Below are 23,422 nucleotides of genomic sequence, written 5' to 3'. Positions count from 1 at the left end.
CCCTGCAAGGCAGAGTCCCAGGCGGCCACACAGCCCATCCATGTGAGGTCAGGCACTGCTGGGTCACAGGGACAGGGGACATCCCTTGCAGGCTCTTCTCAGCAGAGCTGAAGGCCGGCAGGATGAGCAGAGGGCCAGGAACAAACTTAAGGGACAAGGGAAGGGCCTGCGAGGTGGGGACACTGCCCAGGCTCCTCAGTTACAAGCACTGTCATCACAGGGGCACGACAGCACACTCTGACCTGCCTGGCAATCCCAGAACACCACTGCAAGAAGTGTTTGTTGGGCACTCCAGGTGTCAGTGAGACAGCCTGCCAGCTGGGACCCAGTAACACCCCAGGACAGGGACAGGAAGCAGTCTGGGCCCTGAGCTGTCCAAAACCTGGGCTGATGTGTGTGTGAAGGTGCCTGCACATCAGCTGGAACTGGTCCTAAATGAAATCAGCCTCTGGACAGATGGAGCAGGGTCTGTGGATCTCCCTGGGCTGTGCTTTTCAGACCCCATTAGCAGTCAAGGACAACCAGGGCTGGCCGCTCCTCTGGGGACCCTCAGGGCAGGACCTTCCCTGGGGCAGCCTGGGAATGCAGGGCCAGGGCAGGGAGCTGCAGGCTGTGGTCCAGATGGTCCTAGGGCTGCCCCACCAAGGTTGATGCCTGAGTCCCAGAACACCCAGGCCCTCCTAGGAACCAACCTGAGGGCCACTGTGCTGTCAGGAGGGCAGTCGCCTTGGTGCCTCTGAGGCTGGGAAGGCACAGCTGAGAGCTTGGAGGTATTGGGTACTGCCTACACAGTTGTTTGTGGGCACCACAGCCCCAGAGCAGTGTCCAAAGCCCACAGGTTTGATCTAAACCAACCCTCACCCTGCTAGTCCACTAAGCCCTCTCTGTGCTTGAGCTCGTGCCTTTCAGGGGACGAGCTGCCAGTCTGGGGCTCACACCAAGTGTGGGGACAGACACAGACTCCAGGTGGCAGCTTCAAGAATATGTGATTTAAGAACAGCCCTCCCATCTTATCCACGTCCCGGGGTGGCTGGAGCCACGGTCACTTCTTGGTCCTGTTCCAGAACTGTTGGTAGTGCTCCACATGAAAGTCATCACTGAGCTCTTGCTCGTACTCCTTCCTCGGCTGGAGCTGAGCCTCACGCTTCCGCAGCCTGGCCCGGCGTTCCTCAGGAGACAAGGTGTCCAGATCTATGGGCATCTGCAGGGGACAGACCAAGTTTTGTCCATGTGGATCGAGGGACCTTGAGAACTACTGAGGGGACAGCCCAGGGCCTTCCTGTCAACTTGTGTCTTCCATCCTATACTAGCTTAATTTTCAAACATTCTTATTGGTCTCTCCCTTCAAAGCTTTCAATCTTCAAAATAAATTGTTCTGTGTTTTCCCCAGATTTGATGTTTTTAAAAACACACAAGGCCAGGCATGGTGGCTCACTCATGCCTGTAATCCCAGTGCTTTGGGAGGCTGAGGTGAGAGGATCACTTGAGCCCAGGAGTTCAAGACTAGCCTGGGCAACAGAGAAACCCCATCTGTACAAAAAATATTTCAAAAAGTTAGCGAGGCATGGTAGTGTGCACCTGCAGTCCCAGCTACTCGGGAGGCTGAGGTGGGAGGACCGCATGAGTCCAGGGGGTCAGGGCTGCAGTGAGCTGAGATCATGCCTCTGCACTCCAACCTGGTTGACAGAGCAAGACCCTGTCTCAAAAAATAAATTTTTTTTTTTTTTTTTTTTTTTTTTTTTTTGAGATGGAGTCTCGCGCTGTGTCACCCAGGCTGGAGTGCAGTGGCGCGATCTCGGCTCACTGCAAGCTCCGCCTCCCAGGTTCAGGCCATTCTCCTGCCTCAGCCTCCGAGTAGCTGGGACTACAGGCGCCCGCCACCACGCCCGGCTAGTTTTTTGTATTTTTAGTAGAGACGGGGTTTCACCATGTTAGCCAGGATGGTCTCGATCTCCTGACCTCGTGATCCGCCCGCCTCGGCCTCCCAAAGTGCTGGGATTACAGGCTTGAGCCACCGCGCCCGGCCAAAAAATAAATTTTAAAAATAAAAACACACTACTGGTTAGTCCTACCTAATTTTGGCGCTTAAGAGTCAGTTTTGGATCTAAGCCTTCCTCCAATCCTCCAACAACCACCTGCTCCCCTGACTCCTGTCATGTGGTACAGTGACCACAGCCACATGTCCATCCTAAGGCAACTGGCCACCAGCACCGCCACCACAGCCTGAACCCCAGCCCAGCACCTGGAAGCACCTGGAGAGGGAAGCTTACCGCCAGCATGCGCCGCGGCTCCCTGTAGCGGATGTGGATGGTGGAGCCATCCTGCTTCACCAGCAGTACAGGGTAGAGTCGTGCATAAGCTTGGCGGTGCACACGACTGAGTGAGGCCCTGCTGCTGTCGGCCTGCCAGGAGGATGTGTGCAGGTGGCGGAGTGCAGGTTCGGTGGCCTTCATGGTGCTCTGCCTCAGCAGGCTGCAGATAAACATGTAAGCACTGGTCCAACATGACTGAGGCTGGCTGTGATGGGGCACTGCCAGGCAACAGGAGACACTACCAGAGCTGGTGACCCATGCCAGGAGCAGGATGAGCCTCAGGGCTTCCTGAGGAGCCGCAGGCTGTGGTCAGAGCCGCTCTGGCCCCCTAGCCAGGAAGAGCCTGCCAGGCTGAGCAAGGGCACAAAGCTTCCAGCACAGCGGACAGTGGATAATAGCTGGGACTAGGGAGGATTAGAATGGCCATTTCCTGCTGAATAGAGGGGTTCCCTGGGGTGGCCCCTGACAGTAATACCCAGGGACCTAAAAGTCCATGCTTACCCAAGCAGGCTGCCCACGGCCGCCATTCCTCCTTAGAGTCCGTGGCACGTGGTGGTGGTAAGTACAGGCCCTGGCGTGCAACCTGCTAGGCAGAGAATGAAGACATCTTTTTTAAAAGGAAGGTTCTTCCACCTAATGGGTTCACATCAAATCCCAGCCCAGGATGCTTCCAAGACACATGTAATCAACACGCCACTCACCAACCTCTCCCAGCAACCCTTGGACTTCTCAGAACCGCCTGTAGAGGTTTTTCCAAAAGCAGAAGTTGGTCACTACTCCCAAAAATTCTGACTCAGTCTGCGGCAGGGCACAGGCTGTTTGTTCTGGCCGTTACCGAGTCTGGGAAACCTCTCTAAATGGACTGCAGCCTCAAAAGTGGAGCTGAGGTCATGCCTTGCTTTCTAAGGTCATTGCTAGTTTTAATAAAAACCCAGTCAGGTGAGGATTGTCATGCTTGCTTAAAGGAGAATGGAGGCCCAGGGCTGCTTTGCTGTGACCTGGATTCCCATGGGAGTCTGTGCTGAGTTATCCGAGGTGAAAGCCCAGTTTCCAATACTCAGATTCCAGGAGACGAGGCTGCACAGCGGCCGAGCGCCCAGCTTCCTCTGGCGTACCCCTCTCACCAAGGAAGGGACCTGAAGACAGGTCCGGCTGCCTCTAAAATGGAAATCCTGCTCCGTGTCCTATGCCGACATCCCTCTCCCTCGGCCTCACGAGCACAGGAGCCTGGGGCTGGTCCAGGAGGGTCTTCAGGGGAAGCTCCCTCTTCCTTCCTGCTAGACCGCATGGGGACAAGGGCCCAGTACAGGTGCAGCCCCCAGTCCCCTTCCCTGCCTCCCTCCCTCCGGACTCCACAGGGAGAGTACAGCGCCCCCCGCCTCTGCTCCCCGCCCACACGAGGCGCCAACCTGCAGCCGCCACAGTCGCTGAGGAGGGGCCTGAGGACAGGCGGTCCTGACTCCCACTGCCCGGTGGAAACTAAGACCAGGGACGAGGCCACGCAGGAGGTCACAGCACACTCACTGCGTTGGGTGCTGCAGCGCTGCAGCCCACAACGTCACTGGTAGGCGCTGCGTCGTGCGGTAGGACGTATTCCATGGCGGGGCGAGGCGAGAGTGGGCGGTGAGACACCAAGATATACCCCCCCGTTGGGCGGGGCCGGCGCGGTGTGATGTAATCTCGTGGGCGGGGCGAAGCCTAGGTAGGCGGGGCCTGCGGGGAGCTGTGGCAGTACGAGGAGCTAGGCGGGGTCGGCCAGGTGACCTCCGTTCTTACGGGAGGACCAGGGCAGGCCAGCGGGGTCGAGGGGGACCCGCGGGTCTGAGGGAGGACCCGGGGTGGGGAGCTGAAGGAGGATCCGCAGGGCTGAGGGAGGATCCAGGAGAGTTGAGAGAGGTCCCGGAGGTCTGAGGGAGGACGCAGGGGAACTGAGGGAGGATCCGCGGGGCTGAAGGGGCACCAGCTGGGCTGAGGGAGGACCCAGGTGGGGCTGCGGGAGGACCCCGGTGGGGGCTGAGGGAGGGAGGATGCGCGGGGCTGAGTGAGCACCAGCTGGCCTGAGGGAGGATCCAGGGGGAGCTGCGGAAGGATCTGCGGGGCTGAGGAAGGATCTAGAAGGGGTGAGAGAGGTCCCAAGAGGCTGAGGAGGGATCCGCAGAACTGAGGGAGGTCCCAGGGGGCAGTGAGGGAGGATCCTTGGGCGCTGAGGTGGGAATCAAGGGAGGCCGAGGGAGGATCTCTGGGGATAAGGAAAGTTCAAGGTGGTGCTGAAGAGGGACACAGCGGGCTGAGGGGGACCTGAGAGGCTGAAGGAGGATCTGAAAGGCTGATACAGCAGGGCTGAGGGGGGATCCGCGGGGTTGGTGGGGGCTGAGGAATGACCCTGTAGTTCAAAATGGAGTAATTTATGTCACAACGTAACCAAAATGGAGTGGGGAGGGCTCTAAGGAAGCAGCTGTCACGCATTTCTGAAATGCCAGTGAGGCTCGCTATTACCTTGTAAGCAGAGTTTATTCCGGGCATTTCCACTGGCCTGCAGTATTCCAGATGAGATGTTTGGACCAGGGCAGGCAGATAGCATCGCTTATCTGCCCCCAGCGAACCAGGGTCACTTTGTGCAGTGAGTTCATGAGACCAGGGCCTTTGTTTCGTGAAAGTTACAAATAAGGAATGAAATCACGTTGTCAGGCCCAGACAGACAGGGCTGGGAAGGACAGGAGGCTCAGGCTTAGTGTGTGAGATAAGAACTATTTACAAGGACTTTCGAAAAACCCCGCAAGAAACCCTTTTGTGTCATTCGCGGGTCTCCTACTTTGATAAAATTTAGACGATCTTTGTGACTACAGTAATTCAGATAAGATGCTCGGAAGAAACATTTGCCCAGTAATGGCAGCTCCACCAATGAACTGAGGACAACTTTGAGCTTTGGCGTTGGGCCTCTGGAACCAATGAACTCTTTCTAAGCAGCTTCTGTGAACCTCTCCCATTTCGCTGATAAAAAGTTCCCTCTACCCTTCCCTCACCAGGAGTGCTGGTGGCTTGCTGTTGTTGACAAAAAGACTCAAACTGTAAAATATTTCAAGAGATTTATTCTGAGCCAAATATGAGTAACCATGGCCTGTGACACAGCCCTCAGGACAGAGGTCCTGAGAACATGTTCCCAAGGTGGTTAGGGTGCAGCTTGGTTTTGTACGTTTTAGGGAGGCATGAGGCATCAATCAAATACTTTTTTTTTTTTTTTTTTTTTTGAGACGGAGTCTTGCTCTGTCGCCCAGGCTGGAGTACAGTGGCCGGATCTCAGCTCACTGCAAGCTCCGCCTCCCAGGTTTATGCCATTCTCCTGCCTCAGCCTCCCGAGTATCTGGGACTACAGGCGCCCGCCACCTCGCCCGGCTAGTTTTTTGTATTTTTTAGTAGAGACGGGGTTTCACCGTGTTAGCCAGGATGGTCTCGATCTCCTGACCTCGTGATCCGCCCGTCTCGGCCTCCCAAAGTGCTGGGATTACAGGCTTGAGCCACCGCGCCCGGCCTAATCAAATACATTTAAAACCTATATTGGTTTGGTTCAGAAAGGCATGACAACTCAACGCGGGGGTCGAGGATGGTGGCTTCCAGCTTATAGGTGGACTTAAAAATTTTGTTTGACAATTGGCTGAATTTACCTAAAGACCAGGGATTAACAGAAAGGAATGTCTGGGTTAAGATAAAAGACTGTGGGCCAGGTACAGTGGCTCACGTCTGTAATCCCAGCACCTTGGGACCCTGAGGCAGGCGGATCACGAGGTCAGGAGTTTGAGACCAGCCTGACCAACATGATGAAACCTCCTCTCCACTAAAAATACAAAAATTAGCCGGGCGTGGTGGTGTGTGCCTGTAATCCCAGTTACTCAGGGAGCTGAGGCAGGAGAATCACTTGAACCCGGGAGGCAGAGGTTGCAGTGAGCTGAGATTGCACCACTGCACTCCAGCCTAGGTGACAGAGTGAGACTCCATCTCAAAAAAAAAAAAAAATATATATATATATATATATATGTGATTGTGGAGACCAAAGTTCTTATTTGCAGAGGAAGCTTTCAGCTATTAAACTTCAGAGAGAATAGGTTGTAAAATGTTTATCAGACTTAGAGTCTATGTTGATGTTAATGCCAGAGAGGTATAATGAGGCATGTCTGACCCCCACTTCTTATCATGGCCTGAACCAGTCTTTCAGGTTAAATTTTAAGAGTTCCAGGCCAGGCACGGTGGCTGACACCTGTAATCTCAACACTTTGGGAGGCAGAGGCAGGTGAATCACTTGAGGTCAGGAGTTCAAGACCAGCCTGGACAACATGGTGAAACCCAGTATCTACTAAAAAACATACAAAAATTAGCCAGGCATGGTGATGCGCGCCTGTAATCCCAGCTACTTGGGAGGCTGATGCGGGAGAATCACTTGAACCCGGGAGGTAGAGGTTGCAGTGAGCAGAGATCACACCACTGCACTCCAGCCTGGGTGACAGAGCAAGACTCCGTCAAAAAAAAAAAAAGAAAGAAAATTAAGAGTTCCCTGGCCAAGGGGGAAGTCTATTTAGATGGCTGGGGAGCCTTGCCTGTAATCCCAGCACTTTGGGAGGCCGAGACGGGCGGATCACGAGGTCAGGAGATCGAGACCATCCTGGCTAACACGGTGAAACCCCGTCTCTACTAAAAAATACAAAAAACTACCCAGGCGAGGTGGCGGGCACCTGTAGTCCCAGCTACTCGGGAGGCTGAGGCAGGAGAATGGCGTGAACCCGGGAGGCAGAGCTTGCAGTGAGCTGAGATCCGGCCACTGCACTCCAGCCCGGGGGACAGAGCCAGACTCCGTCTCAAAAAAAAAAAGAAAAAAAAAAAGAAAAAAAAAAGATGGCTGGGGAGCCTTATAAGTTTTTTTTATTTTTGGTTTACACTTGATACAATAAAAACTTCAGCTGAATTAAATTTAAAGTTTAATTGAGCAATGAACGAATCACTAATCACGCAGCCCCCAGAATCACAGCAGATTCACAGAGACTCCAGTGCAGCCACGTGGTGGAAGATTTGTAGACAAACAAAAGGTAAATGATGTACAGAAATTGGAAGTGAAGTACAAAACGTCTGGATTGTTTTCAGGTTGTGTTTGCCTTATTTGAACACAGTTTGAACACTCAGCAGTATATGAATGGTTGAAGTGCAGCCTCTGGGATTGGCCAGGAGGCAGCTATTGTTACAGTTGCATACTCCTGTTAGGTTTTCAATCTATCTACCTTAAGCTAGGTTGCAGTTCATCCGCAAGAACTCAAATATAGAAGTATGAAGTCCTTCTCAGGCCATGTTTAGTTCGCTTCAACAACTCCCCTCTTTTGGTCATTTTCTCAATTTTGAGAGATTGACCAAAACTTTAGTTGTTGTCACTCTCACCATTGTAGATGTACTTATTTGCTCCTGAAACCCACTGGGAAACAGTAGAACAATGAGTTTTCCAAAGGTAGGAACAAAGACTGAGTAGAGGGTATGTCTTTATGCTGGAACATTCTGTTTACAGGAGAAAAAACCTGGTCTGTTCTAGTATTATGTGTATCCTTAGTTTGATTATGTTACATGTAGCATGAGTGACTCCATTTTAGTTTGGTTTGGCCTGTTGGGACCTAGTGCATGAGCTTAGTCCAAAACAATGGCCTCCCATAATTGTGTTTTTTTAAAAAAATTCCCCCTTTTTGGTCAGGTTCTCACTTAGGTGAGAGTGTGACCAAAATTTGGGGCCTTAGCATCACTCTGTTACCATCATTTTGGGTTTCTGGTGTCAGCACATCATTCATAGGTTATGGTATCCTCATGGTCACATATTTCTTTCAGCTCTTTCATTCCAGTTGAAGAGAGACCATTTGAGGTTCTAGAGATGGCTGCATGCAAACATTTAAAACCTTAGAGAGAATACAGTGCACCAGGGAGACTATTATTATGCCTATTGGGAGGATAATACCAAGAGTTTGGAGTGTGCTCGTTACCCAGGGTCCCCATAAACCAAACCGCCTAAAATTAAATAGATTAAAGAATGAGTGAGATAAAGGGTCTACTTGCTTGACTAAATGATCTTTTCATTAATCCTCTACAACTGAATTTCTTTTTTTTTTTTTTTTTTTTTTTTTTTGAGACAGAGTCTCGCTCTGTCACCCAGGCTGGAGTGCAGTGGCACAATCTCGGCTCACTGCAAGCTCTGCCTCCTGGGTTCATGCCATTCTCCTGCCTCAGCCTCCAGAGTAGCTGGGACTACAGGCGCCCGCCACCATGCCTGGCTAATTTTTTGTATTTTTAGTAAAGACAGGGTTTCACTGTGTTAGCCAGGATGGTCTCGATCTCCTGACCTCGTGATCCGCCCACCTCAGCCTCCCAAAGTGCTGGGATTACAGGCGTGAGCCACCGCGCCCGGCCTGTTTACAATCTACATTTAATGTATTCCTCCATAGGCCACAAGTGCCAGCAGCTGCACAGGTACTTTTCTGTTTAGCTAATTCTATTATTTAGCATAACTTTCACAAGAGAATTTAAAGTCTGTTGTGTAATGATAGCCTTTACAGTAGAATCTGCTAGAGAGCCTATTATGAGGGATACATTTTAAATTATTGCCTATTTTATTCTAAACCAAGGAAAAAGGACCTAACAAATGACGTCCTTCTAGAAAAGTGAAGGCCCCCTGGCAATGTTCTCTAAAGAGATTCCGTTAAAACCCATGATGTGGGCCGGGCGCGGTGGCTCAAGCTTGTAATCCCAGCACTTTGGGAGGCCGAGACGGGCGGATCACGAGGTCAGGAGATCGAGACCATCCTGGCTAACACAATGAAACCCCGTCTCTACTAAAAAAATACAAAAAACTAGCCGGGCGAGGTGGCGGGCGCCTGTAGTCCCAGCTACTCGGGAGGCTGAGGCAGGAGAATGGCGGGAACCCGGGAGGCGGAGCTTGCAGTGAGCTGAGATCCGGCCACTGCACTCCAGCCTGGGTGACAGAGCGAGACTCGGCCTAAAAAAAAAAAAAAAAAAAAAAAAAAACCCATGATGTGGGTTAAGAGGAGTTTTTACTGATTATGAGGAAATGTATGTATAATTAAAGTTTTTCACCTACATTGGGCCTTCATCTTGTCTTTATCAAAGTATAAGATTATTCATGTATAAGGCTGGCTGCAAAATCCTTCACAAATAAAAGTATACCGTATAACTGAACATAATAGAACCCATTTTCTATTGTTCATAGAGGCATAAACAGGGAAAAAATATTCAAAGATAAGAGTCTTATGATAGAAGTCTTGATCCGTGATCTTGGGAAAAGCTGTTCACGTCAAGGATGCCAACTTCTTCTGGGAAGAAACTTTCTGGGTTAGTTTTACCTTAAGGATTCTGAAAGGTGTACAGTTCCACGAGTGTAGAGGGACCCCTCTCAGTTGTTTATGAACCCAAGGTTCAAGGTTCCAAAGTTTTGTCGCAGTATAGAAGGACAGTCTTTCTCTGATGTTCTCAGAGGATTCAGTCTTCAGGTTCTAGATTGTGAAGGGGTTGATTGTCCTCAGTGAATCATAAAAAGTTTTCTTTATCTGGTGAAAATATACTCTGGCATAGTAATTAGCTGCTATAACATAAAACATGCATTGAAAATGACAGTGCAATGAAATTCATTTATACATGTTTAAATGACCCATTGGCTTCAGGTAGCCAAATGTACCTGAAGGTTTGATTACCTTCCCAGGAATATGGAACCAACCACTGGTTTTATTTTTTATTTTTATTTATTTATTTTTTTTGAGATGGAGTCTTGCTCTGTCGCCCAGGCTGGAGTACAGGGGCCTGATTTCGGCTCACTGCAACCTCCATCTCCTGGGTTCAAGCGATTCTCCTGCCTCAGCCTTCTGAGTAGCTGGTACTACAGGCACCCGCCACCACACCCAGCTAATTTTTACATTTTTAGTAGAGACAGGGTTTCACCATATTGGCCAGGCTAGTCTTGAACTCCTGACTTTGTGATCCTCACTTTGGCCTCCCAAAGTGCTGGGATTACAGGCGTGAGCCACTGTGCCTGGCTGCTTTTTTTTTTTTTTTTTTTTTTTAAACAAGAATCATCTGCTTATTTATTTTACAGAGTAATTATTTAAATTGAGTACATTTGGGCAGAGTAGATATTGGACATGAAAAGTGTTTGTATCAGAATGAGCATCAGAAAAATAGCAACTCATCTTACACATAATAACTAGAAAATATTATTCTGTCTGATCATTTAAGTGTTACAGATCCTGAGAATGTTATACACTGAACAAATTAGGTACTACCTTAAAATTAAATCTTGCTTAGAAATAATCCTTTAAAAAATGATCTGAGGTACAAATCATCTATGTGTTAAACGTGAGTCTTTGACATTATACAAAGAGTTTAAACAAATATATCAATTACAGCTTAGTGACTCTTAAAATACCTACCAGTCAGGTTCAAGGACACACTGTTCCACAGTTTCCCATAAGCTGAGGTTTTCCATTGCAGCCTCCACTTGCTCTTTGTTGTTTATCTGTGTGCTGATGTCTTCTTCTGTTGAGTGGGTTCCTTCAGAAATGTAGATTTCCAACTTATGTTTAAATGGTAAACACCGCTGAAGTTTTATTCTTAAGCACAGCCCCATAAGAATCGCCAAATATCAATGAGGTACTCTGGTGTAAACTTGGTAATAACCAGATAGTCTTTTTCATTTATCTCCTTAACTTCCATGTAACTTTCCTTTACCAATTCCAGTTCTTCTAATGTATTGAGCTTTTCTAGGTCCCAGATAGTTTGAATCAAATCATAAACCTCTAGCGCTTTCTCTTCCATGATCCCGGGCTGCCCAGCAGCTCCTCACTCAAAAAGGCCCGAGAGCCACAGGACTCTGCTCAGTGTCCAGGAGAGCAGCCTCAGCTCTGCTGTCCCTGGCAACTGTGGAAGCACTGGTTTTAAACAGTTTTTGCAATTTACAAATTAACCACATCAGTATATTCAATTTGGATCATTTTATCTTTTCCATGATGAGTCATAAAATCCAGAACCTTTAATAACAAAAGCCTTGGAGTCTCAAGAGGGACAAGGTGGCCATCCTGGTTTTCCATGAGTCCATGCTTAACATTGGACTTATGTCCTCTTGAATACCAGTTTTTTTTCCAATTTAGGTACATAGCACTGATAACTAATGGGTTATCATAGGTAATTTGACTCAGACCTTGAAGTTCAAATTGTATATCTAAACAATTTTAGTATTGGCTGGTTTAACATGAAAATCTGGCAAAGTATTTTCTTGGAATTTAAATAATTTTTTCTTTTTTTTTTTTGAGACAGAGTCTCACTCTGTTGTCCAGGCTGGAGTGCAGTGGCATGATCTTGGTGCACTGCAGCGGCATGATCTTGGTGCACTGCAGCCTCCACCTCCTGGGTTCAAGTGATCCTCCTGCCTCAGCCTCCCAAGTAGTTGAGATTACAGACTTGCACTGCATACCCAGCTAATTTTTGTATTTTTAGTAGATATGGGGTTTTGCCATGTTGGCCAGGCTGGTCTCGAACTCCTGATCCTGTCAGGTGATCTGCCCACGTTGGCTTCCCAAAGTGCTGGATAACAAGTGTGAGTCACTGTGCCTGGCCTGTATTTAGTTAATTTTTTCTGTTCCACTCGGGTTAGCAGTTTTATTCAAGGGAATCTGGTTATTTCTGTCATGTATAATAACATAATAACCATAATTATGATTGACAGTATATACTCAGACATATTAGAATTTTAGAAATCCTATAAAAATTTTTTTTTTTTGAGATGAAGTCTTGCTCTGTAGCCCAGGCTGGAGTGCAGTGGCACCATCTCGGCTCACTGCAAGCTCCGCCTCCTGGGTTCACGCCATTCTCCTGCCTCAGCCTCCCCGAGTACCTGGGACTACAGGCACCCGCCACCACGCCTGGCTTATTTTTTGTATTTTTAGTAGAGATGGGGTTTCAACATGTTAGCTAGGATGGTCTCGATCTTCTGACCTCGTGATCCACCCGCCTTGGCCTCCCAAAGTGCGGGAATTACAGGTGTGAGCCACTGTGCCTGGCCTACAATTTTGGAACATATATTATTGTCCACTAAAATATAAACTGATGATTAAATATTATTTTTATTTTGACAATGCTTCCATGTAACTTAACATGTTAAATAATTATGTTTACCTCTCTTTTGGATGTTTTAGGGGCCCTCTGGAGCATTCCAAAGTTACAGGCCAGAAAAGACCATTTTGGGGCCGGGCACGGTGACTCATGCCTGCAATCCCAGCATTTTGGGAAGCTGAGGTGGGTGAATCACCTGACGCCAGGAGTTTGAGACTAGCCCGGCCAACATGGTGAAACCCCGTCTCTACTAAAAACACAAAAAATTAGCTGGGCATGGTGGCAGGTGCCTGTAATTCTAGCTACTCAGGAGGCTGAGGCAGGAGAATTGCGTGAACCCAGGAGAAGGGGGGGTTGCAGTGAGCCAAGATTGCACCATTGCACTCCAGCCTAGGCAACAAGAATGAAGCTCCAGTCAAAAAAAAAAAAAAAAAAAAAGAAGAAGAAAGACCATCTTGGGCTGGATGTGGTGGCTCACACCTGTACTCCTAGTAATCCTAGCACTTTGGGAAGCTGAGGCAGGCAGATCACTTGAGGTCAGAAATTTGAGACCACCCTGGCCAACATGGTGAAACCCCATCTCTACTAAAAATACTAAATTTAGCAAAGCATAGTGGTGCACGCCTATAGTCCCAGCTACTTGGGAGGCTGAGGCAAGAGAATTGCTTCAACCCAGGAGATGGAGGTTGCAGTGAGCCAAAATCATGCCACTGCACTCCAGCCTGGCTGACAGGGCAAGACTACATCTCAAAAAAAAAAAAAAAGAAAAGAAAAAACAGAGAAAAGACCATTTTGAAGATGAAATTTGATTTTGGGAAGACTATTAAATGTGTTAAAGGTTTAAGGCTGGGCCTGGTGGCTCATGCCTGTAATCCCAGCACTTTGGGAGGCCAAGGCAGGTGGTTCACCTGAGATTGGGAGTTCCAGGTCAGCCTGACCAACATGGAGAAACCCTGTCTCTACTAAAAATACAAAATTAGCCAGGTGTGGTGGTGCATGCCTGTAATCCTAGCTACTCGGGAGGCTGAGGCAGGAGAATAACTTGAACCCAGGAGGTGGAGGTTGCAGTGAGCTAGATCATGTTATTGCACTCCAGCCTGGGCAACAAGAGCGCAACTCCATCTCAAAAAACAAAAAATGTTAAAGGTTTAAAATATTTGATATTATGAACTAGAATTCCAGTTTACCATAAGTCATTCATTTAGCCAAAATGATGACTCAAAAATTTTTCAAAAGGCAAAAACCTTTACTCATTAATAGAAGACTTACCTTTCCAAATAATCTGTCTTGTGTATTCCCTCCCACCTATTTTTTCTTTTTTTGGTAGTGTATTTAAAAGGCAAACAAAATCTTTCATTATCTTTCAATATTACATGAAAATTTTGTTCAAGAGAGAAAGCCACATTTCACCCTTGCATTAGTGGACTATTAATGTCAACCACAGTTTTTAATATAACCTCATAGACAAACATATCCAGTCTTAATCAGTTTGACCATAAAGCGAGATTTTCATAAACCTTTTATAATCCTTTACAAATTTTTGTCAAAGAGCAGATTAGTGCTTTAAGAAAACCCTGTTGTGCTTTTATTTAGATGTTCATTTTAGGGAAAAAAAATTAATACCCCTTTAAATTTAGTCAATATTTTCACACATAGAATTTCTTTTACAAGGTTAATTTTCCATTCCACAATTTCTTTAAACCTTTAGTTTAATTTAATTTAAAACAATCCTTTAACCCTCTAAATTAGGCAAAAATTTATTTTACCATGCCCTCTTATAATCTCTTAACCAAAAACACTTAAAACCTATTTTTTTCAGTAGTTTGAATTACATGTTATAATGGTAATTCTTAGCAACTTTCACTTTTGGTGCATAAATTTTCTTTTATGAATCATTTCACAACTTACACAGAGCATCTATGACATGCTTGGACTTCGTGGCTTGTCTTAAACATCCCTCTTTTAAACAACCAGTCATTTTACTTTAGGACAAGAATTTATCTTACAAGACACTTTCTTATATAAAGTCTCTTTTCTTTATAAACTTCTTTTCATAGCTAGGGGGCATAGCTAATTCCACATATTCCCAGGCCTTATTTAGAATTTAATGTCTCCAAAATTAGTTGAACAATTTTCAAAAGTCAAAGCAGTTTATGACCTTAAAGTATGAAGAAAACCTAATATCTGACCTGCATAATTTAGACTAAACACTAAATACTAAATAAATAAATTTTAGGCTAAAATAAATGTCTTTATTTTTTCAATAATTTTTAAAGCTGTTTTTATTTTCCAAAGATTACTAAAGTTACCTGAATTAAAAGGCATTACAGTTTTTATTTTTCTTTTAAAATATTTGATTTAAGTGCCTATTTTTGTTCAAGTCAATCAGAGATCTTTTATGTAAACATTACACACACAACAACACATATATAATTACACAGACAGACAGAGGAAGATTACTACAGTAGTTGTAAGATTTTTTTGTGTGTGTGTGTCAGTTTTTAAGTTTCTTAATTGGATTATTTGCTTTAGGGTGGAGTCCTTGGAAGAACAGGGCCAGGAAAGGGTTTCTGGTGCCTCTTGTTTTCCCCAAGGAGCCCCAGGCTGTTAGAGCTTGAATATCTGCTTTTAATTAAGCTGACTTTTAACCATAGAACTCTTTAATAAAGTCCTTCTAAAATTTCTTATTACCTGACTTTAGCCAGGCCAAATGGCTGATATTTCTGGCTTTTAAACTTTACCAAAAATAACCTCATAGGTGCTCTGAGAAGGGAAAATTCAAGACAGTTTGTGGAGGGGAAGAGAATTTAAAAATGGCAAAGGTCACCCAAATATTAATGAGAAAGGCTCATCCCCTAATCTAGGGATTGAACCCTGAACCTGGCCCGCCATTGTGAAAAGAGAAAGCATGGTCACATAATTACAAGGTCAAGCTCCCAAGGACATAACTGACCAATTTGCTGAACCGTCTTGAAAAGTGGGCTTACAGGCGTCTATCCTAAGGTACCCCTCTTCGTGACAGAACAATACAGAAAGGCACGCAAAGCACACCAGATTTGCTACAGTTTAAGACTAGCCTCACAAATCCTTTCTTCCATTAATCAAAATTTACAGAGGAGATAAACAGTGATTTTTACCATTCATTCAATGAGTTTGCACAGAGAGAGAGGGGGGGAGGGAAGGAGTGGGGAGAGAGAGAGAGAGAGAGAGACCAGAAGTCTGACTGGGAAGAAATTCTTACCCTTTTGCTGGCATGACAGGCTTCTGGGTTCTCTTTCTCTGGCCCTAATGACCCAGCTGGCTGCACCATAGCCCTGGGGGCCAAGACACAACATAAAGGAAAATTTTCTGTTTCCATTCTGGCCAGAGCAAAATATGTGTGATAAAACACAGACATTAGTCACTCTGCTTAGCAGCCAATATCAAACTGGCAAGTCTTAAATTTGTCCCCAGATGGGCCCCATCATCTTTAATCCAACCTCCAACTAGGAGTTTCAACGTATGGTCTCTGGGCCAGATGGTTGCCCTGAGTAACAGAAAAGATAGGAAAGGAAAGGTAGAGAAAGAAAAGTATTACCTGTGGCAGGATGGGGAAGGTGAAGAGCTCAAGGAGGCCAGAGAAAGACTGACTCATTGCAGCAATGCTGCAAAGTTCAGGTGGCTGTTTGTCAGTAGCAAAGATATCTTTTCCCGCAGTCCCATCAGCTCTCAAGTTTCCCCTTTCGGGAGGAAAAAGCTCCCCATGTGCCACTATCCTGTACATACATGCCTAATCCTGTCACCCTCAACCATCAGCAAAGAGTGCAAGGCAGGTTATTCCAAAGAGAATAGCAGTTAACATTCCGTAGTGCCTAACCTGTTCTTAGCCAAAAGGGACTTTTTTGAGAGCCCTTATTTTTAAATGTACTTCAATGCATTGCTCATTCAGAACATTCCACTGTAAGTTATCTCTAGTAAGATTTTGCCATTTCTGTAAGACTTTGCTGCCTCCTAGGCCAAATGTGTAACCCAAAAGGAACTCAGTTTTCCAGAAATTAAGACTCCTATTTTTACCTAAAATATTGGCTTTATTCTCAGGTTCTCTTAATTAACTTAGCCAGTGATTTTTCCTACCTAAGTGCACAAGAAAAATGAAACAAAGGGGTAGAACACAAAAATCCCTGTGAATTTTCAAAAGCCAAATTGTATAACCCATGCAATATTACTGCTTACTACCAGTTTGTTTCTGACCCAGTCGTATGTAAAAGGCCTCTAGCTGGATCAAAGCCAGTTAATTCCCAGATCAAATCCATTCCTGTACCCAGGCAAGTTTCTTTTTTTTTTTCTGAGACGGAGTCTCGCTCTGTCGCCCAGGCTGGAGTGCAGTGGCACCATCTCAGCTCACTGCAAGCTCCACCTCCCAGGTTCATGCCATTCTCCTGCCTCAGCCTTCCGAGTAGCTGGAACAACAGGCACCTGCCACCACACCTGGCTAATTTTTTGTATTTTTAGTAGAGACGGGGTTTCACCGTGTTAGCCAGGATGGTCTCAATCTCCTGACCTCGTGATCTGCCTGCCTCGGCCTCCCAAAGTGCTGGGATTACAGGGGTGAGCCACCATGCCCAGCCACCCAGCCCAGTTTCTGTCATGACTTCCAAACCCAGTTTGGAATCAGAAATTTGCTCAAAGAAACTCAGAGAGCTCAAAACACAAATCTGTGGAGCTCTGAAATCCGAGAGCTTACCCACAATCCTCAGCTGCTCCAAGAGATTAGTGGACACAAGTGGGTCCTGCAGGTACTTTGCATATTCACTCAGCACTCCTGGGGGTTGCTAGAAGCCCTACCTCGAATCCCACTTCTGACACCACCTGATAAAAGAGAAGTTTCAGCCAAATTAAATTTAAAGGAGTTTAACTGAGCAATGAATGATTTGTGAATTGGGCAGCCCCCAGAATCACAGCAGAGTCACAGAGACTCCAGTGCAGCCACGTGGTGGAAGAAGATTTATAGACAGAAAAAGGGAAATGATGTACAGAAATCGAAAGTGAGGTACAGAACAGTTGGATTGGTTACAGGTTAGTATTTGCCTTATTTGAACACAGTTTGAACACACAGCAGGGTATGAATGGTTGAAGTAGGGCAACTGGGATTGGCCCAGACTTTGTTATTGTTACAGGTTCATACTCCTAAGTTTTCAGTCCTATCTACCTATTAAACTAGGTTGCAGTTCATCCACAAAAACTCAAATATAGAAGTATGGAGCCCTCAGGCCATATATAGTTCACTTTAACACACTCTTCTGTGCATTCTGAATTATAATCCTCATTTCTCATTCCTGAGTAAACTCAACATATTTAGAGATAATTTTCTCCACTTTTTTTCTTAGGTTGATAGTTTCAAAGCAGTTTACAGGGATTTCTGTTTGTCTGTAAAACTCCCTTTTTTCCCAGTTTTCCTCAGGTGGGCCTATGACTTTCATAGCATGCTGAGTGGATTAAAACAAACACAGTTTTTCACATTATACTCTCAGAACACACTTTTAAAAAAATTCTTTAATTATTGGCTATCACAACGTGCTTCTGACACCAGATGGGTATTTCTCCCCACACACTAAGCAAGCAATCAGTTCTTCAGCAGATAGCAGCTGGGTTTCCTTTGTTCAGCTCGACTCTATTTGAATGCCAGTCTCGAGCCCAGGTTGCTTTACCTGTATTCTGGCCTACCAGCAATAAAGTATGGATCCTAGGACCCCCTTTGGATTCAATTAATTTGCTAGAGCGGCTCACAGAACTCAAACACTTAAGTTTCCTGGTTAATTATAAAGCATAGAGATGAAGGGATACGCAGGGCGAGTTATAGGGCTGAAAGCTCCACACTTTCTGTGGGTCAGCCACCCTCCATGAACCTCCACGTGTTCAGCTACCCAAGCTCTCCAAACCTAGTCCTTTTGTGGTGTTTATGGAGGCTTCATTACTTAGGCATGATTGACTAAATCACTGGCCACAGGTACTCAGTTTAACCTTCAGTCCCTTTCCCCGCCCCAGACATGGGGAGATGGGGATGAGGATGAAAATTCCAATCCTGCCTTGATCTTTTCAGTGACTAGCCCCATTCTGAAGCTACCTAGGGGCTGCCAGCCACCAGTCAACTCATTAGCATACAAAAAATCCCTTACTTATAGAGATTTCAAGGACTTTAGGTGTTGTATGCCAGAAAAGGGCTTTCACCCTCAAGATTTGCTAAAAATCATCTGACAAAACAGAGGAATATATATGACACACAAATTTATTAATATGATGGGAGAAAAATCTCAGAGTGACTACCCCACCACTGAGTGGGGTACAGATGGATATATGCCCTTAGGGGCAAGGGAGATGGGGAAGCATAAATGATTTTAGGAGCTCAGTAAATGATTTTTAGGGGAGTTCAAAGGGCTTGAAGAGCATACAGTAGCCTCCATGAAGTCTGTTGGGCTCACAGGGTAGGCGGTGGTTTGTGACATCTGTCCAGGTGGATTGACTTCAGACTTTCTCCCTGCAATATGAATTCAGTTAATAAAAACTCAGGGAAGGGACCAGAGGTAATTGTTTTCTTCTTTAGGCAGAAAAGGGAGCTTCAGAGAACAACTTTATCCTGTGCTTTGGGAGAGACAGAGAATTGGGAGACATGAGGTGGGGAAGGTCAGAGAGACCTTGCAGCTTCTTCATTTCCACATGTTTTGACACCATATTTTGGGGATATCTGTTTCTGAGGCCCCAATATGGAGACAAAACCTAAATATGTATATTTCACAATATCACACATGCATACCTTTGGTTGCAATCTTTTGCTATTCCCAAATAAAATGTTTTCTTCTAGAAAGCCAGTCTCAATAAGGCTGAAAACCCAAGGGGGTGGCATGGGTTGACTAAAGCCAGGCCTGCACAGTGGTGACCTATGTCACTGCAGGGGCAAGTGGGGTGGGCCAGTGCAGAGCTGTGACATAAGTAGGTGACTTTCTCTATCAGAACTTTCAGTTAAGTCACTTCCATGGAAGAAGAGGCTCTTCATAGAAGAGCCTCTATAACAGTACTGACTCCATGTTAGAAGAAAACTTGCTTGCTTGAATACAATTATTACTTTGCTTGAGTCTTTAGATTATTCACTAAAAATGGCCTCAGAAAAAGAGGACCTTCAACAGAGATTTTTAAAAACATGCCAACAAACAACTCTGGGAATGAATTGGCCGGCCTGACCATACCCACAGAAGGCCACAAAGCATTGACCAAGAAGGCAAGGATTAACCGCCCACCTGAGAATGCCCACATTTCACAAGAATGTTTTCATTATTTTCCCTAATTTCCCTTAACAACCTCTGATTTAGAAGCATGACTCAGAATGGTGGCCTTTAACCCTAGTTCACTGCCTTCCCTGGGTTGCTGGCATCTTGAATAAAGCTAACTTTCCTTTTACCAAAGCTTGTCTCTTGAGTTTTTGCCTTTCAAGATTCAAGTGGCCTAGACCTGAGTTCAGTTACACCTCTGCTAGCAACAGCCAGCACCACCAATGAACAAACACCATCTGCAACAAGCCCCTGTGAACAAGAGTTTCTGTTTCAAAATATCTTACATGTGCTTACTCTTTTTTGCTTTCAAAAGCTTCCTCTTGTCCCAACCCCTCAAATATGCTTATGGTCCACCAAAGCACATGCATCCCAGATTACAATTCCTTGGCTATTCACAAATAAACTCTTTGTTTTGAGAGTTGGTCTCTCTTGCTCATTTTGTTACAGTAGGTAGTTAGGCAGACATAAGCAGGGCAGGAGAGGCCCTCTCCCAAACCAGGAATGTCAGATGATCACCAGGTGATGATCAGGCGGTTGCTAAACTGTTGCTTTAAAATAATTGATTGCAGCTGGTGCCAGGGAAAGCCATCTCCTAATAGACAGATAACACCTGAAGCTGTTAAACAGCAGCTTCCAAATAAGATCTCAGGAGTTGGGTGAGTAGGGTCAAGCAGGAGCACTAAGAGGCAAAATGGCAGAGTTTAATTGGTGTATGACCTTCCTCTAGGAACACTCAACTGGTAAGGGAAGAATGCCTCAGATGAGCATGCATAAAATTTCAGTAAACACACTGTGCATGTGGCCCTTCCCAAGTGCTTGCAGGCTACTGAGCATGTGGACCACCCACCCCAAGGGAAGAATCAGGGGAGAAGAGATGCAAGATCTCAGAAACATGCCAATGTATAAGACCCCAAGTTGAAGGTCAGATCGCACACTTGAATCTCTCAAGTTGCCCTCATGGTCCTCTTCCAAGTATACTTTACTTCCTTTCATTCCTGCTCTAGAACTTTTTAACAATAAACTTTCATTCCTGCTCTGAAACTTGCCTTGGTGTGTCAAGAATTCAGGTCGGTGCAGACCCATACAGATTCACCACTGCTAACAACTTCAGGCAGACACAGAAAGGAGGAGCTTTTCCCAGATCGGCAACCTCTGGAACTGTATGCAGTACCCACCTGAGTCCATTGCGCTCTCAGCTTCCATGAGTAATCTTTCTTCTGTGTGGTTTACTTCTGTCTTGGATTCAAACTCCCTCCTTTTGGTTGAACTCTCTGACTTTATTCGGGATTTGTTTCTGTTGACACCACGTCCTTTCTTGTGTGTTCTGCACTGGAACAGCCTATGCAAACCTACTTGCAAAAGGCCGGGGGAGCTGAGAGGCTGAAGAAAGAGGCTGACAAATCTGAAATCTCAGGAAGAAAATTTGATAGAGACTTATGGACAAAAGCCATGACTCAGGCAGCCTGCAGATGGTGGATCCCTGCACTGTTACCCCCCAGACTCAGGCCTTTATAAGGAAGGAATATGTAGAGCAGTTGAAGTCAACCCTGCAGGGAAAGATAAGAATTTTCCAAAAGGCAGGATTTATGGTCACATTTATGATAATGTGAAGAGACTGTTTTGACCTATAGCAGGATATGCGGTGAGTCCACACTCCTACAAGTCCCAGAACTGGGGTTAATCAGAAGTGAGCATGGAAGACTGGCATCCAAGATGGAGTTGCTTTAGCCTCCACATGGTGAGTATTCTTTTGGTTTCATTTTTGGCTGCTTGCATGCAAATTAGACCTTTTCCCCTTGTTTTCGTTGTTTCTAAACATCATTTGAGAGCAAAATAACACAACATTGTTAGACACGGTTGAACACTTAAGAGTCACTGGGGTGCTCACCACCATTTTATAACAGATTAGAGTCTCCAAAGTCAAAGACTCCTTTGAAAGGACAAACTGGTCACAGATAGGCAATATTACCACTGGGGGCCTACCAGTTTCAAGAGAATTTATGTATAACAAGGGCTTCGTGGTCACAGGTCAGACAACTTAGAGCAAAGGCCATCCACCAAGCAAAACAAGCATCCCGTGAAAGGCATACTTATGAAAGCAGAACACTTTGTTCCTGAGTTTTAGTTTCCTCAAAGGACCAATAGGATTTTCTTTTTGCTTTTGAGAGATTAAGAAAGGGAGTGGGATTCCCAAATTCTAAAGCATGCAGGGCAACCCTCCTTCAGGACCCCAGTCAGCTCCATGTCCAGACATTCAGGCTCACCCTTGTGCACCCTTTTAAACCAATGGACAAATTACACCAAGGATAATTTGGAGCTCCAATGGCCATTTGCAGATCAAACTGCAACTAAATTAGGAGACTAAATTAGGAGATCAAACTGCAACTAAATTAGGAGACTAAATTCTGAGAACTAAATTCGGAGACCGTGGCTATAGCATCAGTCTGAATGGGAGACATATTACAATTGGCATCTTGAGGCTTCAAAGCACATTTAGGACTCAGAAATTACCTCTATACAAAACGCTGTCTCAAAGCCAGTTGAGACAAGTAAACAATTAAAAGAGGCCAAAAAAAAAAAAGAAAAGAAAAGAAAGGAAAAGCCTTAGAGGCACAGACTCTCTCCTCCCTGGAACCTCCTCCTCCCCTTCCTACAGCCCTTCCTATGAGCACTGATGACCCAGCTAAATCCCAAGTCTCCTATGTTCCTTTGACCAAGGCTTGGACGAAGGTTGAATTCGGAGCCATTGCCAAGGAATTCCCAAAAGTCACTGAAGACCATAACTGATTTGCTGATGAATTCAACATGGTAATCCAGGCCTATCAGTTCGGCTTCCCCAATCTATACCAGCTGCTTCATACACTTGTTGATGAAGGCCAAGCCCAACATTGGATGGCTAAAGCTAACTGGATCCCATCTGAACTAGACAAATGCCCCAATACTAGGAACAAGCTCCCAATCTAAAGAACCCCAGAGCTATCTTTAAGTTTTCCTTAAAGCCATAGATTGGAACAAGATTCAACTTGTACCCAAAACCAAATGAACCAGTTCAGAATTATTACAATTGACTCCGCATTGTCTTTAAGGACAATTCTGGACTTCTGTAAATGTTTATTCTACCCGAGTAGCCTTTAATTCTATGTTTGTGAATAGCCTAACTTGAGAATTTTCCCAACCTGTTAAAATAACCCACATGGAATGGGGAGCCATGTCCACTCCACATTTAGTAAGGTTGGCCAATCAGCTCCATGAAGATACCAATAAAAAGAAAATTATCAAAATCCTCAACCACCAGCTACAACAAACGGAAGCCCCCAAACAAAATCCTCCTGGCCCCTACCATTATTGTAAAAAACTGGACACTGGAAGAGAGGTTGCTGTAAGTTAAAGAGAGTTAAAGACCCCTCCCTCAAAACCCTCAAGGTATATATTCCTTTATTAGGCTGTTCTTGAATTGCTATAAATACCCAAGACTGTGTAATTTTTAAGAAAAAAGGATTAATTGGCTCACAGTTCTGCAGGATGTGCAAGAAACATGCAGCATCTGCTTCTGGAGAGGACTCAGGAAGCTCCCATTCATGGCGGAAGGTGAAATAGCAGCAAGAGAGCATGGGGGAGGTGCCACACACTTTTAAACAACCAGATCTCTCGAGAACTCACTTGCTATCA

At 45.6% G+C, this 23,422-nt stretch overlaps 1 protein-coding gene across 13 annotated transcripts; it reads right to left on the bottom strand.

Annotated features, from left to right (window-relative positions):
• Positions 1 to 961: 961 nt before the first annotated feature.
• MRPL55 (mitochondrial ribosomal protein L55) lies at positions 962 to 3,905 on the bottom strand. 13 transcript variants are annotated; one of them, XM_025359781.1, is made up of 5 exons: positions 3,528 to 3,905; positions 3,014 to 3,085; positions 2,814 to 2,895; positions 2,271 to 2,472; positions 962 to 1,201 (listed from the first exon to the last, which is right to left on the bottom strand). In XM_025359781.1, the coding sequence occupies exons 3-5, from the start codon at positions 2,837 to 2,839 to the stop codon at positions 1,043 to 1,045; spliced, it is 387 nt and encodes a 128-aa protein (XP_025215566.1). In that variant the 5' UTR covers positions 2,840 to 2,895; positions 3,014 to 3,085; positions 3,528 to 3,905; the 3' UTR covers positions 962 to 1,042. The 13 variants fall into 13 exon arrangements, with proteins under 13 accessions (XP_025215566.1, XP_025215558.1, XP_025215581.1 ...); XM_025359773.1 differs by having other exon boundaries at positions 3,014 to 3,051; XM_025359796.1 differs by having other exon boundaries at positions 3,018 to 3,085; positions 3,722 to 3,905.
• Positions 3,906 to 23,422: the final 19,517 nt, after the last annotated feature.

This window comes from Theropithecus gelada, chromosome 1 (assembly GCF_003255815.1).
Source record: "Theropithecus gelada isolate Dixy chromosome 1, Tgel_1.0, whole genome shotgun sequence".
NCBI lineage: Eukaryota > Metazoa > Chordata > Mammalia > Primates > Cercopithecidae > Theropithecus > Theropithecus gelada.
Note: the sequence above shows the minus strand (reverse complement) of the source record. Positions and strands in the feature narration are given on the sequence as shown.